This window comes from Zootermopsis nevadensis, unplaced genomic scaffold (genome assembly GCF_977971745.1).
Source record: "Zootermopsis nevadensis isolate Lab colony 2312 unplaced genomic scaffold, Znev_1.0 Znev_ptg000020l, whole genome shotgun sequence".
In the NCBI taxonomy this organism is placed as follows: domain Eukaryota; kingdom Metazoa; phylum Arthropoda; class Insecta; order Blattodea; family Termopsidae; genus Zootermopsis; species Zootermopsis nevadensis.
In genome coordinates, this window is record NW_028259152.1 from 4,842,521 (window position 1) to 4,858,782 (window position 16,262).

Below are 16,262 nucleotides of genomic sequence, written 5' to 3' on the forward strand. Positions count from 1 at the left end.
GAAAAGAGGGTTCAGGAAAGACATACACAATTATTTGTGTGTCCATGTTTATTAAACAATTAAAGACTTGGTGACAATGAGGCCAACATTTAAGTGAAGCGAATCAGACTAATTACCGGAACCTAACATAAAACAAAATATAGCTCTCCTGCGCGAATGAAGAGAGCAATGCAAGCTATTAATATTATAGAACAAAGAACTTCGTGATGTAACCTACAAACACCTACAAGTTACTCAGGTAGGAAAAGTAAATTCATGAAGCTGTACTGGGGTGGGCATGCTGGAAAGGAAAGGCAGACAAAGAATGCATGAAGAATTTTGATGGAGAAACTTGTAACAGGGAAAAGGAATGAAATGATAAGATGAGTGGCTTTTAGGGAGGTAGGTTGTTTGGAAGAAACAGAACGAGGGGAAATAATAGGGGCAATAGTATAAAAAACGAGTTAAATATAAATTAAAAAGAAGAACAACAGCTTAATAATTTGTGCCTCCGTATTTCTATCGTAAGGCCTGCGTTGTGCTTGGCCACTGGATAGACAAGCGCCACGCTAAAGGGGAGAAAATTTAAAATATACTCAATTAAAATTTTACGACGTCATTTACGACTGTACCGACTCTGCTGTATGGATGTGAGATTTGGATATTACCAAAAATAATTGTTTTAAAATACAGGCAGCAGAAATAAAATTTTTGCGATCTTTAGCAGGACAGAGATTAGCGGTTTATATAAAGAATGATGATTTTACAAAGGAACATATAGGGCACATATAGGAAATACAGGATAATAGAATACATATACAACTGACTATAATATTTTTGGAACAGTTAGTATGACTCAGCTATTCAACGGATTGAACCACAAGTCACGTAGATAAGGAAAGTCGCGAGTATGGGGAGGTAACTTTTAGGGAGGGTTTTTACTGAATTGGAGCAAATTCTGTTCCCATCGTGAAAGCAGTAAAAGAAGGGGTTCTCTATTATGGCCTTAACCCCTGCAACTCTTAGGGGAATCTTTTACTGACCCCTACACACACACACAAGAAGAAATTGCTTTCCGATACGACGGCCTCTGCATCCCGCACAGCTTCTCGAGAAGCCGAGAGAGCAGGCCGGACACATTATGTCTCTCACCCGCTCTCCATTATTGAGGGAGTTCAACCAGCGAGATCAAATAAAAATCAAAGGTTCAAAGAAACTACTATCACATAACACTGGGATGGAAAATTCACTAATGCTTCATACGGCAAGGTTCTTTTTATATTGATGTTTACTCAAGAGAAATTTCTGGGTCTTTCAAGGAACAGTAAACTTGTCCATTATTACCCTTATAGTGGTAAAATAAAACAAATATTGTATTAAAGAGATGTGCCGTGTTCTTAACTAAACAGTATCCAGCGGGATTGTTTTTTGCACTGAGCTACATCATGGATAACGGAAGGGGTTAAGTACCCTCTTATATTTTAAAACATTTATGAATTTTGTCAAAGATGCACGCAGAAGATCGGCGGAATATACATACAAGTAGAATTATTAAATATAACTTGTGTGAAACAGTAAATAAGCATGTGACGTAGCAGATTCATTACAGGTTATTTCAAGAACAAGCCTTACTAAGAACGGATAAGCTAACCAATACAGCATGGCGACGTAAAGAGTCTTTGAGAATATGGCGGGACGAACAGCAGTCTTCCTAGATCATGTGGCTTAGTCTGTGATTTGAAACTGACAATCAGTCAACGTCATTGTTATTTCAAGGATATGCGTGGTTATAATAATGTACCAGAAATGTTGTGACGAAGCTAAGATACAAATTTCCTACCAACAGGAAAAGTTCGCATAAGTTCTTCGCCATTCCTGTTGAAGAACAATGCATTTTATGAGAGGCTGCGAGGTACATAAGCTGATTAGATAAACCGCAGGTACTGTTTTAAGATCCAGAAGTAAAGATGAAGATATTGTACATTCCGTCATTATGAAAAATGTTCAGGTCAATAAGAAACATTTCAGTGATACCGCGTTCTGAATCAAAACGAACCTAGATATTATACCGACGCTCTTAATATTAAAAAGGGAATCCCAGTGATACTACTTGAATCCAAAACTTGGATTCTGTATGTCGTGGTACGAGACTTGTAAGATAACTGCTACCACAGGACATTCTGTTACAAAGTGAAATCGATACTACACGGTGCAACAGCACAAAAGGCTTTCATCTCGATAAAGTTATTGTTTAAACTGTAATTACACAGATAACAACATTATGAAGATGGTTGTCTTCTGGATTGAATCCCCGTGTACTCAGGTAGAAGTTTACGAACGTTTTCAAAGAAACTCCATTGAATTCTACCCCAAGTTAGTAAAATCCAGTCCACGCCCTAAAACTCGACTGTTTAAGATCCATTTTAATACCATCATCTGATCTAAGCCTAGGGACAGAGCTGATCACATGTTTACACCGTGGCTAAGAGCTGAGGTCCTCACGGCGGTGAAGATGTCCATGATGGTCTGCGACTCCACCCCGTGTCGACTTGTTGATAGGTGATGTCCTAAAGACGAAGGCAGTATGTTCCTTCGAAACGTCGGTACCCGCTGCAAGTCGACGTATGAGAAGGTCACCATGGACACTACAGTACAGCATCTTCAAATTATGATCTTTTGTTTCTTACCACATGAATAGATAAGGATCCAAAGGAACAACAAGCAGAACATTACAGTGTTTAAATAAAATTGTGCTTTTGGTCTTGTCCAGCGTCTAAATTATAAAGTAACAAAACTACAACGTTTCGGAAGCTGGGATTTACTTCCGTCTTCAGGTATAAAAGGAAGAAAGACAGAAAGCCTATCTGGTTGACCTAGCCTCAGACCTTGACTAAGTATAAAGGTGAAAACAGGATCCAGCTTCGGAAACGTAGTTTTATTATTTTATAATTTAGATGACGGGCAAAATACATTAGAACAACTTTACATCTTACAATGCACCATCGTCAAAAACCTTTAGGTGTCGATAACATTCCTTGTTTATGGAATGTATATTCGACAATTCCTGCCTTCTGAGAAATTTTGCAGGTATTTTTAAAGAACCCATGCTTGTATTTTTTGTAACTGTTAGTAGTGCACGTATAAAGTACATAGTATAAGGACTAAAGCCCCCTAATGGTCTTTCTTGGTCCTGCACTAGGTCTGCTATCTCATATGAGAGCAGAGCGGTATTCGCCAAGCGATCAATTTGCCAGGAAAGATTACTCCACCCTACACCCTTCTCAACCCCAATTCAGACCCCCCCGCTGGCAACAATAGGACGTTCCTGCAAGTGCGGCCTAAGTGTTACTAGTACGTAAACCACCCTTACCCGATGAACCCCAACACCTAACATCCGCAATTTTCTTCTCGCACGTCAGATGAAGACCCGGATGCTTAGCGACTGAATGATGGGCGGATAGTGAAGCAACGGGGATAAAAAGAAACACAGAGTAAATAAAAAGGGAGAGGTGAACAACATTGCCAACTGCCTGCTTTTTACACGCACAGTCCGTCTCAATAAACTCAACTATAAGTCACGACAAAACTTACTTTAAAGGGTTAAGAATGCACACACTAATCGTTTTCCATTTCAGAAATTATGTTTAACAGACTGAGCTGTGTTGATTGGGGATGGTGGCCTTCTGATGGCGTGTTGTCTTGCAGCTAGCTAGTTACCAACTTTCGGACTAAAGCATCGCCTCCACTCCGAAGATGGAAGCAATCTAGGCACCCTGATGATGCAGGTAGTAATCACCTCTGAAACGTCGGGAAATTTCTGACTGCACGGTGCAATAACCCAGAAGACAGTCATCTTCATAAGCCTCGTCCTAGAACCTCAAATATTCAAGCTCTGTTTCTTAGTCCTGCATCGTTATAATTTTGTACCGAATATGGGCTCTTGTAAAATGTGTAAACAATTATGATAATTTCTATAGACCGACATATTACGTAGGCTTAAAACATTCTATTTGTAGTCTTCTCATATCAGCCACAATTATTGCGGCCCTTTTCCTGCCAGAATCCAATGGTTGGTTAATCTTAGCCTGAATGAAATAATTATACACGTTGATTGGCGTCTTACTATGAGTAGGTGTTCGTTAACGAAAGCAAGTGCAGCCATTTCTCCTCTGACGCGATAGATGCTTCCGTGTAAAACACCGCGATATAGACAAATCGGGTTTCATAATAAGTTGATTCATTTGGAATTAAGGGGTTAGGGGTAGAGCTGGCAGTCAGAAAAATTCACTATTAATGTATCTGTAGCCTAGTTAGAACAATCTGAGCCGTTTTCATACCTGCGTTTATGGTTACATCTCTGAATTTCCTTATTTAATTATTCAACATGCGCCGGCGTTATGGAAACAGCTTTCGGTTGTGAATCAGTCGCGTTATAGGCAATTGGCTTTATGAAAACAAACGTTATAGAAGAAATGACTGTTTACATCAGCGCTGTCTGTGTGGACCGCAGATAATGCTGAAGTAATACGAAGATCAATTTTACAAGGCACAGGCACTTTGAAGACAGTTGTTTGGTTTATTTTGGAGTGTTAGTGTGACATGCCAAAGCCGGTTCATAGGCCACATGAAGATAAAAAGGAACAAGGCTGTAGCTGTGTCACCAGACCTAAAAACAACTTTCTTCTACCAATTTAAATACAAACTACGGTTTGTCATTTAGTCTTGAATGTTAAATGGCGGCCACACCCACGTCTCGTCCGTAAATAAAAACTGCTTTACGCTGTCTCATTACATCAATTCAGAAACCAAGGGAAAATTAATTTTCCCCTGTTGCTCGCTTCTCGTGGCTGAGTTACACGGGCTATTAGAAAGTCTTGCTGGCAGATTAGTGAGCTGAATGTTCCTATTTCTGGCGGGCGACGCGTCCAGACAGATGTACAGGAAACCGTGCTGCACGGCAAACCAGACTGAAGGAACGGGGATCGAAAAATATCCCGCAAAATTCCGCAATAGCGTAAGCTTTGTATTCACAAGAAACAATTTATCTTGTTTCGAAAAGCTGAAATCTTCAAGAATAGTCGTACCACTGCTTTAGCTTTCCATCTTTTCCACTGACTGAAGGGCTTCGTTAACTACTACTCATCAGCATTTCTCATTATGATGATGAAATCAAGAAAGATGAGATATAAAATCATGCATACAAACAAAACTGTTTACACTTAAAAGGACACTAATGTCAAACGCGTTTCGACCTCGAGAGGTCGTCATCAGCGGCAAAAGAAATTAATTCATAAAATACAATTCAAATTGAATTGTATTATATGAATTAATTTGTTTATTTGAATCTTAACATCAATTAAAATAATATGAAGACAAGACATAGTCACAGATTAATTTGTTAGGCATATTTTAATTCCATATTACACGCCTTGTAGCCGACCATCAGAAATTACTAATTTGAGGTCTTTAGATGTAATATTTTTCTCGCTGTTTCTGTTGAAAAGACTTGAGAGTAATTTTATGTAAGTCGCCGTATTTCGGTTACACATTTTTTATAGTGAGAGTGAGAAATGTGATAGTTCTGCTTTAGTATACCCGTATTTTACTTTCGAATACGGTAGTCGAGCTGCTGACAGCCGAACTGGTGTCAGTTTTGTGAAATAAATATCTTTCTGAGCGTCATAAACGCTACAATTCCCAGGAAGAACTGTACTTGAAGTACCAGCAGGGCGCGTCCTATACGTAAATAGGACGCGCCCTGCTGGTACTTCAAGTACAGTTCTGGTCAGTTGGTTCGCGGATCCTCGTGGTTTAACTCTTCATGCACAGTTATGTGACTTATTAATAGCCAACATTATTTACGAAGATTTCCGTCTTCTGGGTTGTTGCGCTGTGTAGTCTGGTCGATGTTAACCAACGTTTCAGAGGTCATACTGCCTCCGTCATCAGGGCGATGATCGCCCTGATGACGGAGGCAGTATGACCTCTAAAACGTTGGTTAACATCGACCAGACTACACAGCGCAAAAACCCAGAAGACGGAAATCTTCATACTCACCGCTGTGAGAACCTCAAGTCTTACAACATTATTTACGTTGTAACACCCTCGATACTGGAAAGATGGCAGCACTGGTCGCACACATGCCGAACATGTGGAGCCGTTGCCAAGGCGCTAATGACGAATTAATGGGGAGGAACAGCAGAAAAGCGATAGAGAGAAGTAAAAAAATAAAAAGAACACGACAAAAAACAGACTAAAGCATCTTAATGAACCCCCGAGAAAGAGAAACGCGTTCTGGTGTTACAGTAAATAAACAGACCAAGCTGAAAAATACTTCAAGAGTCTCCAAATGTTCATAGGTCTAACGGATCGAAATTGTTCTCCTGCTTACAGTCTCATAATAAAAATGCCATCTTACACGTCAACAGCTGATCTCGAGATGCCGCGTCATTGGAAAACAGAAATAAAGTAGACACGAACAGTAGCGAAGGAAGGAAAGACACAGTTATTCAGACATGGAATGCAAACAACTAAGATTTACCGCGCTGTATACGTTTTCAGCTATCTCAGCGAATGAAGAAAGTGGTAGGAACACAGGGCACAGGGCACAGGGCACAGGGCACAGTGGCGTGCAGACGGCATCGCGCTGCACAAACTTCAGACATTTGGCCAGAAACCTATTCTCCGTTCCAGGATTACCGTCACAAGTTCCTACCTTCTCATCTGGCAATACATTGCCAGTTTCTGTGGAATGTGGAATCCGAAATTTTCAAAAAATCTCGTAGGTTGATTCTGTCCTAAACCCAGTCCACGCCCTCACTTTCTGTTAAGGCCTATTTTAATTTTGTGGCCTATCTTTTCATCTACGTACTCCACGAACCTACAAACAATTCGAAAAATTGTAAATGTGAATTTTTACACAGTCTGCATAGCTTCCCGTGCAGTGTTTTATGATGACAAGCTACAGAGAGCCCAATAAATATTCTATATAAGTGGCATTTAACTTACATTCCGCTACTTCTACATTTCCAATACAAGTAATGTGAAGATCTATAATAGATCACTGTATCACCAGTATAGCCTAAAACCATGACAACTCATGATTAGCTATCAAATTTGTTGCATTTAAATCTGAATTGAAAATTAACTTTGTATAAGTTTCATCACAAAGTCAGCACGTGATCTGCACGAAACCGCTGCAAAATTTCGGTAGAATACAGAACTCCTAGCATTAACTTCATGAAGTCCTTCTTTAGAAACTGACAGTATCTCAGGTCATAAAGAAACTGGCCGCCTTTCATGTGATAGGTCGTCACAAGACCCTGTTTCCTTAAGAAAATTTAATTTTCATGTGATAGGTCGTCACAAGACCCTGCTTCCTTAAAAAAATTTAATTTTCATGTGATACGTCGTCACAAGACCCTGCTTCCTTAAGAAAATTTAATTTTCATGTGATAGGTCGTCACGAGACCCTGCTTCCTTAAGAAAATTTAATTTTCATGTGATACGTCGTCACAAGACCCTGCTTCCTTAAGAAAATTTAATTTTCATGTGATAGGTCGTCACAAGACCCTGCTTCCTTAAGAAAATTTAATTTTCATGTGATACGTCGCCACAAGACCCTGCTTCCTTAAGAAAATTTAATTTTCATGTGATAGGTCGTCACAAGACCCTGCTTCCTTAAGAAAATTTAATTTTCATGTGATACGTCGTCACGAGACCCTGCTTCCTTAAGAAAATTTAATTTTCCATCCACCATATGTTTTAAAATATATACGCCTAACCTCCATTTGAAGTGAGAATTCAACTCTAAGAAAATATGCAATCCATAAATGGTCAACTGGTCCACTACCTGCCATTTTGCTGTCAAAATACTTCTACTGGTTCTGTCTCAACGCTCTAAACTTCCATTTATGTCAAAGACAGAGACAACATATTCTCTGAAACGTCGACAACACCCCAACTTCTACACGGTACCACACCCTGAAGTAAGTTCAACATCGATAATGAATCGCCTCGAAAACTTAAACTCAGCTAATAAATGTGCAGTAACCCAAGCGGGATACGAACTCCTGATCCAATATTTAGGGCGCAAAATAAATGTGCGCGCTATCCCTATTTCGCGAACACCAGGATAGGTTGTTGACTCTGATTAATCTGAGGATGAATTACAAATCGGCGAATTATTTAATTCTGTTCTTCTATATAGCATCCATTGTAGGCAAGTTGCGAGACAAACTTGGCGTAGACAACGATTTATGTGCATACTACTGCCATCTATTGGCAGCAGTTTCAACTTAATGGCAAGATGGCAACAGCGGGAAAGAAAGCAAATGCTGCTCTTCGTTTTCGTCATTGAAGCCACCAAAAGTATAAAAACATACATTAACCACCCCAAAACAATGGGGAATCGGGCCTGCTCTTAAAGCGAATAGAAATTATATTCAGTTTGAAAGACTCATAATAATATCAGCTAGCCAATATATCGCAGTTACACAAAGAACCAAATATATTTTAGGCAATCTGTACATAAATGATTAATTGTGATTATTTTGCTAAAAAGTAGGCTATTTGCAATGTTAAAGTACTTTTGGTTTTTAGTTTCGAGTTAGCATAAAGCAAGACAGACAATAAATTGAGATTTCACTATTTTTGACACTTATACATAAACCTGCCATACTAAAAATTTATGACTATATGCTCAAGTAAGTTGAAAGCTACATTTAACTTAAACTTATCCAGGAAACATAAGACATTTTTTAAAATAATCATAAAATAACTGTTTTCTTACCATTTTATTCGAACGGCCTTCTCGAAACTGAAGTGTTACCCCCATTCTCTCTCTCAAAAAGACGTCGTTACGAAACAGCTGTTAGAAAAGAAGTCGAAATTATAATATAAACGTTAACAAGGGTAACGAGAAGATTGTTCAGTATGTATATTTTCGGTACTTTTACATTCCAACAATCTTGAAATTAATTTTATTAACTATTTGATGTATCAAATATTATATATACTAAGATACTAATTATGTAGGGTACATTACTATAACTCCAATCAATGGAACAACAAAAAAGATTATTATAAAATTAAAATCTCTAAAACTGTATTACGAAACAGTATGACGTAAATTGAATAAAAATTTACTTGGATATTATCCATCGTCTAGTAAATATAAAACGTAAAAACGTAATATCCAAGTAAATCTTTATTCAATTGATTCTTCACCATCGTCAAGAAGTTTTAGATTTGATATACAGTATGACGTAGTCTTTTATAGGGTCAGAAGCATGGACTTCAGACAGAACTCTGAACTACAGGGATCATGTTGAAAGAATATAAGAAAATCACATCCCAAACAGAATTTGTAATTATGGCCCACGACGAAAATTTTATATCGTTAGAGCAACGAATTTACGAAATACGATTACAATTGATACAGAACAGACCACTGGACCTAACCATGAAGTTAATGATCCTACGAGCAACTTATAGTCCGTGACACAGTTCAGGCGTTTGGTCGTCGGCTTCTGACCGCGGAGGCCCAGTATTTGCGCCCAAGCGTGTAAATTTCGAATTTGTGGTAGACGAAATGGCATTGGGAGAGGTCCTTCTCCGAATTATTTGGGTTTCCCCTATCAGTAGGTCAGAGTATTCCACAGCTGTTCCATATTCACGCAAGTATCATCTGGGGGATGGACTCGTCCCATCGCAACAATAATAAATGGGCCTTTTGCGATAAATCGTAGCTTCGCGTAAAGTTTGAGTAGGGAAAAAATTAAATTTTCCGATACACTGTAGCTTTCGCCTACAAACCAAAATCAATCGAAATCTGTTAGCTGGTTTAAAAAATGATACATGTTGAATGGATATGACCATCTCGTTTAGTGTTCATTTCAAATACTGAGTGCAAAGCGCGTACTAAGCCCACTTCCTCATGCAATATTATTCCTAAATATCAAAAGCAAGGCGTAACCCAGTCCTTCGTATTAAACAATTATTGTACATTGAGTACACCCTGCGTGCTGCTCTATGCAAATCAAGCATAGTGAACCTCTTTTAATATCCTGTTCAGCAAACCTATAAAGTTCCACATAACCTTAAAGTTAATTAAATTCCAATGAGGAATTAACTAAGGTTGGATGAGACGTGTGAATTACTGCGACCCGCAAGGGGTGTTCACTTTATGGGGTCGTTAGAAGGCTTTCAGTCGCATTTTAATGGCTCAGTCTTCAATCATACCGTAATAAACAGAAATGGAGGCTTGTGACACTGAACTAGAAGAAGTTGACAACATATTAGTCACTGCAAGACAATGAAATAAATCTTCAAAATCTTTCACAGCCAGAATTGAAAAAATGTCAGACCTCTCTGTGGTTGTTATTTTCCTTTGTGTAATGTGACTGACTTATGATTATCCGGACTAAAACTTATGCCTATGTTTTCATTTCCCGATGGTTAGGAGTGTGTGCTTCTTTTCTCTAGCGTTGGCAATAAACTTCAAATCGATTCTTGTTGTGTGTTACATGTTGTGTTGGTAGTAAAGTACTTTTGTGATGGTGGCAATGATTTGCATCTGATGAAAGTGGGAATAAAAATGTTCTCCAAAGGTATGATCCACGGTAACACGCTACACCATTCATTTCTAATTTGGACTTTAAAACAACAACAAAAATAATGCCTCTTGCTACCGAAGGATAATACTGTTCACATAGTTCTTTCTGCTACACTCTGCATTTTATATTTATCATCCAGCGATGTTATGCCAGGGACTCTGCCTGCGTAGAAGATTCTGAACTTAAAATTGACCACGCACCCTATATAGAGGCGAGATATAGAGCTAGTGGACTTCACCACCAAACCCCAAATCCATCTTTTCTCAGGCAGAGAGCTTGTGTTGCATTCAAAGGAGCAGATGCTTTCGAATTGCATCCGGCGACAGTTAAGGCTAACTAAAGTTTACGTCATTCTCTTCAAGTAAATACAGTGCCTTAAAACAGGCCATGAGGGCTTCCTCCAAATCTCTAACGATTTGTCTTTCATAACCATAATCATCCTACCATCTATTTATTCAACGCCTCATACATAACCTCAGCAGTTAACACAATATAATGAAATAATTGAATAACTAACAATCTAAAAGTAAAAGCATGCAAATTGTAGCACAATACATCAGTAACTCACGCCAATGAATAATATATTCCATATCCAGCTAAGTGGTTGTTTGGAGATCAATTTGGGTCACATATTTGGCCCAGCTACGGTACAGTTGGTAACGAGGATTACAATAGGAAGCTTCCGCCATCTGTTACCGGAAAGAGTAAGTACGAGGGCCAGAGCTCAAGAACGTCAATATCAGAATTACGTCATGCAACTTCGAATTTTGTGAGTCATCTGTTTTAGGATGTGGTAGACAGCACCATCTGCTGTTTAGATGCACAGTTTATTTTCTGTTTACAACATTATTGCTCTGGAAATCTAAAGTTTCAGGCAAATTATAACTATAGTAGTGTGGTACAGTCTGTACTTTTCTTGAACATTGAAGTCTCAATTTACTTCTCCGATGTCGTTCCGAACGAAACTTTTGGATTTTGTATATGTAATTTTGCGTGTGCCTCCGCTTTTTATCATAGATGAGTTGCTAAGAATTGGATTTGAGTTTGGGCTTCCTCAGGGTGACAATAATTATTCTAATTCATCATTTGAAGTAAATGATGCAGGTGCCAGCGTAATAGGAGAGGAACTGGCATATACTATGCCCGATTATCCAGACTTAGTCCAATATGATGACCAGTTTTATAAAGCAATTTTAGTTGTAGCCTTCAAATACATCCTCTCATGTTTGGGTAAGTTGTAGTTGTTACAGTGTACAAAATTTACCTTTGTTAATATGTGATAGTGACTCGAATGAAACTGATTTAAGACTTGATATAGGGCACAACTCAGATGTATATGATTATGATTATCATCTTATCAGTCATGTATTTCAGGGGCTGTTTATTATATAGCAGAAACTTTTGCTTGCTTAATCACTGTGCCTAACGGATATTATTTTATTGTACAAATGCATTATGTGGATTACATGTTAATTGAAACTATGTTTCTGTAATGTAAAATACAATGTGTGTCACGATGTTCAAATTAATTTATCTTTCTACATTAGTTTCATGATTTTTTCATAGGTATGTGCTTGATTATCTTGAGTAAAAATCATATCATGTTCTTTGGTTTCTACTAATTAGTATTTGCATAATCACATACAGCTGTTATAATATCTCAAAATATTAGCCATTAACTCTTCTTCTGCATTATTTTTGTTGGTACAAAATTCTTTGCCTACATAACTTTTAAAATATTCATATCCCTACATTCACCCTGTGATTCAGAATGTGCAAATAAGAGTTTACTGATGTCTTATGCAATCTTTTTACATCTATCAAAAGCCACTTAACATCATGACAACACTAGCTATAATTTGGTAGAGTTGAAAAACAATCTTGTGATATTTTATGTGAAAAAAATATTTTTAATATAGGAAATTGCTTCTGCATATTGCCAGCATATATCCTACCCTCTTAGGAACATAGTTGCTGCATAAACATGAGATTCACAGGGCTGTGAAGTTTCAAATTGCAGAAATTCAAGATCCATGGAAACTGGCCTATAGCACACCTTGTATTATAACAAACTCACCCTCAAGAGTTGATACATATATACTGAACAGCGAATTAACTTATATTTTCTTTTCCCCAGGAATTGTCACAGCTGTGTGTGTCTTTATGCTGTGGACCAAGCACCTAGTCGTCGTGTACACATATTTGATTTCTGTTGGGATCGTTTTTGTTTCCTTCTGGACAAATGTGAACACCATGAAGATCATGATCTCAGCCATGACAGCTAATGAAACTGCAAGTGGAATGGGAACTCAAGTTTATACCAGCATATTGGAAGACCTTTTATCACTAGATGTAGGAAGACTTCTGGACCCAAATGGATATGCTTTTATTGTGATTCAAAATTATGCCATGCAGTGCATGCTAGCCTTCATCTTCTCCTATGTATATCTAGGGCCCCGTTACCCTATTATCCAAAAATGTCTTCTTGTCAGTTTCATGGCTCCGTCCATCTTAGCCATCCTACCACTGCCTGTCTCCATCCTGCATCATGCACCTGTGTTTGCAGCTTTGCTTCCATTGGCACTTGTCAAGTTTATTCTGTGGTACAGTGCTCTCACCGTCATTCAGACTGTCTGTGGCTGTTATCAACGTGCATGTAATTTTGTAAGTAACTTCGGTCTATCAGCACTGGTTGAAAGAGAATGGGTACGTCTGAATGTACCTGTAGTACTGCGTACATTTTGGCTTCTCCGTGTTACAGAACATGCAGTTTCATTGTTGTCAGACTATTTCAGTGTTTCAGATGACCAGCAAGCCCAACATAACCTCTTGGCTTTCACAGCTATGTTTAGCATAACCAAGAGTTTGCTTGTAAGTGGGTGTGAGACATTAACAGCTGTTCTTGGGATGACCAGCATTGTGTCATACATATGTCACTATGTTGGTAACTTCTTCCAATGGATCCTTCTCACAGAGGATGATGATGACAGAAGCATTGGAACAGTGTCAGCCATCCTGTTTTACATTCTGGCACTGCAGACGGGTCTTACTGGACTTGATCCAGAGAAACGTTTTATTCGCTTGTGTCGGAACTTCTGTTTGCTCTTCACGGCCCTCCTCCACTTTGTACACAATATTGTAAATCCTTTGCTGATGTCACTTAGTGCCTCACACAATCCTTCTCTGCATCGACACGTGCGTGCTCTGGCTGTGTGTACCTTCCTCATCCTGTTTCCAGCATCACTGCTCATCTATCTATGGTCTCAACATGCCACTAGCACCTGGCTGCTAGCTGTATCTGCCTTCAGCATTGAAGTCATAGTTAAGGTCGTGGTGTCTCTTATGATATACTCGCTCTTTCTGGTGGATGCCTATCGAAGTTCTTTCTGGGAGAAGTTGGATGATTATGTTTATTACATACGGGCATTTGGTAACACAGTGGAATTCTGTTTCGGTATTTTTCTGTTTTTTAATGGTGCTTGGATCTTGATCTTTGAGTCTGGAGGTGCAATAAGAGCAGTCATGATGTGTATCCATGCATACTTCAACATCTGGTGTGAGGCACGGGCTGGGTGGAGCGTGTTCATGAAGCGCCGCACAGCAGTCAACAAGATTAATTCCCTCCCTGAAGCCAACACTGAACAGCTCCATCGCCTTGATGATGTCTGTGCCATCTGCTACCAGGAAATGAGGAGTGCTAAGATCACTCGCTGTAATCACTTCTTCCACGGTGTTTGCCTTCGAAAGTGGCTGTATGTGCAGGACCACTGTCCACTCTGTCATGACATTCTTTACAAAGTTGAGATGGAAACTCCGAAAGACAGTTTCAGAATTGGTGACATGGTCGATTCCAGTAATAATGAAGCCTCAACTTCTGCTACGAGAAATAATAGTGATGAAACTGAGGAACCCATATATCAAAATAGTAGTCCCGTTACTCTTGAACAGCAGTCTGCTAATGTGACCAGGTGAAATATAGGAACTTAGACTGAGCCTGTGAAATTGATTTTTGGATGAATGTCGGTACTTTGGGAGACGGAAACAGTGAACACTAAAAATTGTCATAAAGTGATAAAACAGTAATAAAGAATTCAACATTTTTGTCAGATAGAAATTAAAATGTCAAATATAATATTGTCATTACCAACACACCGTGACCATAATTTCTTTGAAATATGATTAAGTCATAAGGGTAACTGATTTTATTAAGAAGAAAACCGTATTTTTCATTCCCTTCAGTGATTTGCTGCTGTGTGTGATCATATGGAAATTACCCTTAGGAGAATGAAATGTGTAATTGTGTCTGAATGTGTGTGTCTCCAGGTGTTTTGCCTCTTATCACTCCTGACTTAAAGGAGTAATTTAAAAATGCACAGTTCTTGAATGTTTCAGTCATCTTTGTTACCGAGCAGGTGACATTGTTATAACTTTTTTAATTATTGTTAACCAGTGGTTTATATCACATGGTAAGTGGTACAACATAGATGTTAAAACTAGTTGAATGATGGACTGAGTATCTCAAGCTTTCATTGTATTTATTTTCATTTACAGTTACTGTAAGTATAAGATTTTATTTTATGAAAGATAAAACATAAGTGAATATTTTATGCACAGAATGTTTAACAATTGGTCTGCCATATGGGGAGGATGTTGCAGGTAATATCAAGTAAACAGTGTTGATACAATATTGGTCCTACTTCCACAGTTTCAATATGCATGCAAGGAAAATAAATGAGAGTCCTAATTGCATGAATGCATTGCTAGTTTTTATAAGTTACATCTTAAAACTGTTATGAAAGTGTTTACTCTCCATTGAATAATTTTTTAATGCAAGCAACAGCATCTGTAATCTGCAGGGTTTCCTCTTTTGGTTATACTGTGGTTCTACAAGTAATTTCTTTTATTAGACCCCATAAAAATAAATCAAGTTAGGTTAGGTGCAAAGTTTTCAATGGCCAAGATACTGGACCATGATGACTAATCCAACAATTTTCATAATGCTGATTTGAGCAAGCCAGGACTTGAGAATCAAAACATGGAGTCACCTCATCATGCAGAATGAAGACCCTATGCCTTGTCTCTAGAGGCATGGCCTCCATTAAAAGCAGCAGTTTGAAATGATTCATGGGCTGCAAACTCTTATCTGGAATGAGCAAGGCTGCACACACTGAACTTTGACATACATTTTGAACAGTTACAAGTTGTCTCATAAAATGTGAGAAATTTAACTGATTTATTTTGCCATGTGTGCAACTTGAAACTGCCATAGCTCTGCAATGGTCAAAAGTAGGATCATTGTTGTATTAACATTTTTTTATTTGAAATTAGTTCTCAGATCGCCCCTTTATGCAGAACGATTTTGAAACACACTGTATATTTTATTAGTCCCAGTGTTATTAAACATATTTCATACTTAATGTGTTGTTATGTTCCCAGTTTATAGAAGATAGAAGTATTTACATTGCAGCAAAAAGTCAAATAATTTTTGGAGAGTTGGGAAAATCTGTGCAAAAATTTTTTTTCTATGTTTTCGTTAGCATAAGAATTGGTAACTTTTGTAGATTCTTCATAAATATAAATAAATTATTGATTCTTGTTTTTCTGTTTTTATATTAATTGTTACATGTCAAGAGAAGTTATAATTTATTAGCATTTGCACTCTGTACA

General features: G+C 38.1%; 2 protein-coding genes across 6 annotated transcripts in view; one reads left to right on the forward strand and one right to left on the reverse strand.

The window, feature by feature from the left end:
* Positions 1-16,262, reverse strand: part of LOC110831346 (uncharacterized) — a 137,938-nt gene that overhangs the window by 116,165 nt on the left and 5,511 nt on the right. For 4 of the 5 annotated variants that reach the window (XR_015535936.1, XR_015535935.1, XM_087351812.1 and 1 more), the window contains exon 2: positions 8,771-8,848. Coding sequence is in view for 3 of the 5 variants with exons in the window: in XM_087351812.1 (XP_087207938.1) it covers positions 8,771-8,815 (45 nt within the window). In the remaining 2 variants the exon portion in view is untranslated. Of the gene's footprint in view, positions 1-8,770; positions 8,849-11,163; positions 11,260-16,262 lie in introns of those variants that run through there. The other variant, XM_087351813.1, reaches the window with a different exon arrangement.
* On the forward strand, positions 11,380-16,193 carry LOC110831341 (TRC8 ring finger protein). The gene is made up of 2 exons (XM_022067228.2): positions 11,380-11,825; positions 12,733-16,193. The coding sequence occupies exons 1-2, from the start codon at positions 11,543-11,545 to the stop codon at positions 14,565-14,567; spliced, it is 2,118 nt and encodes a 705-aa protein (XP_021922920.1). The 5' UTR covers positions 11,380-11,542; the 3' UTR covers positions 14,568-16,193.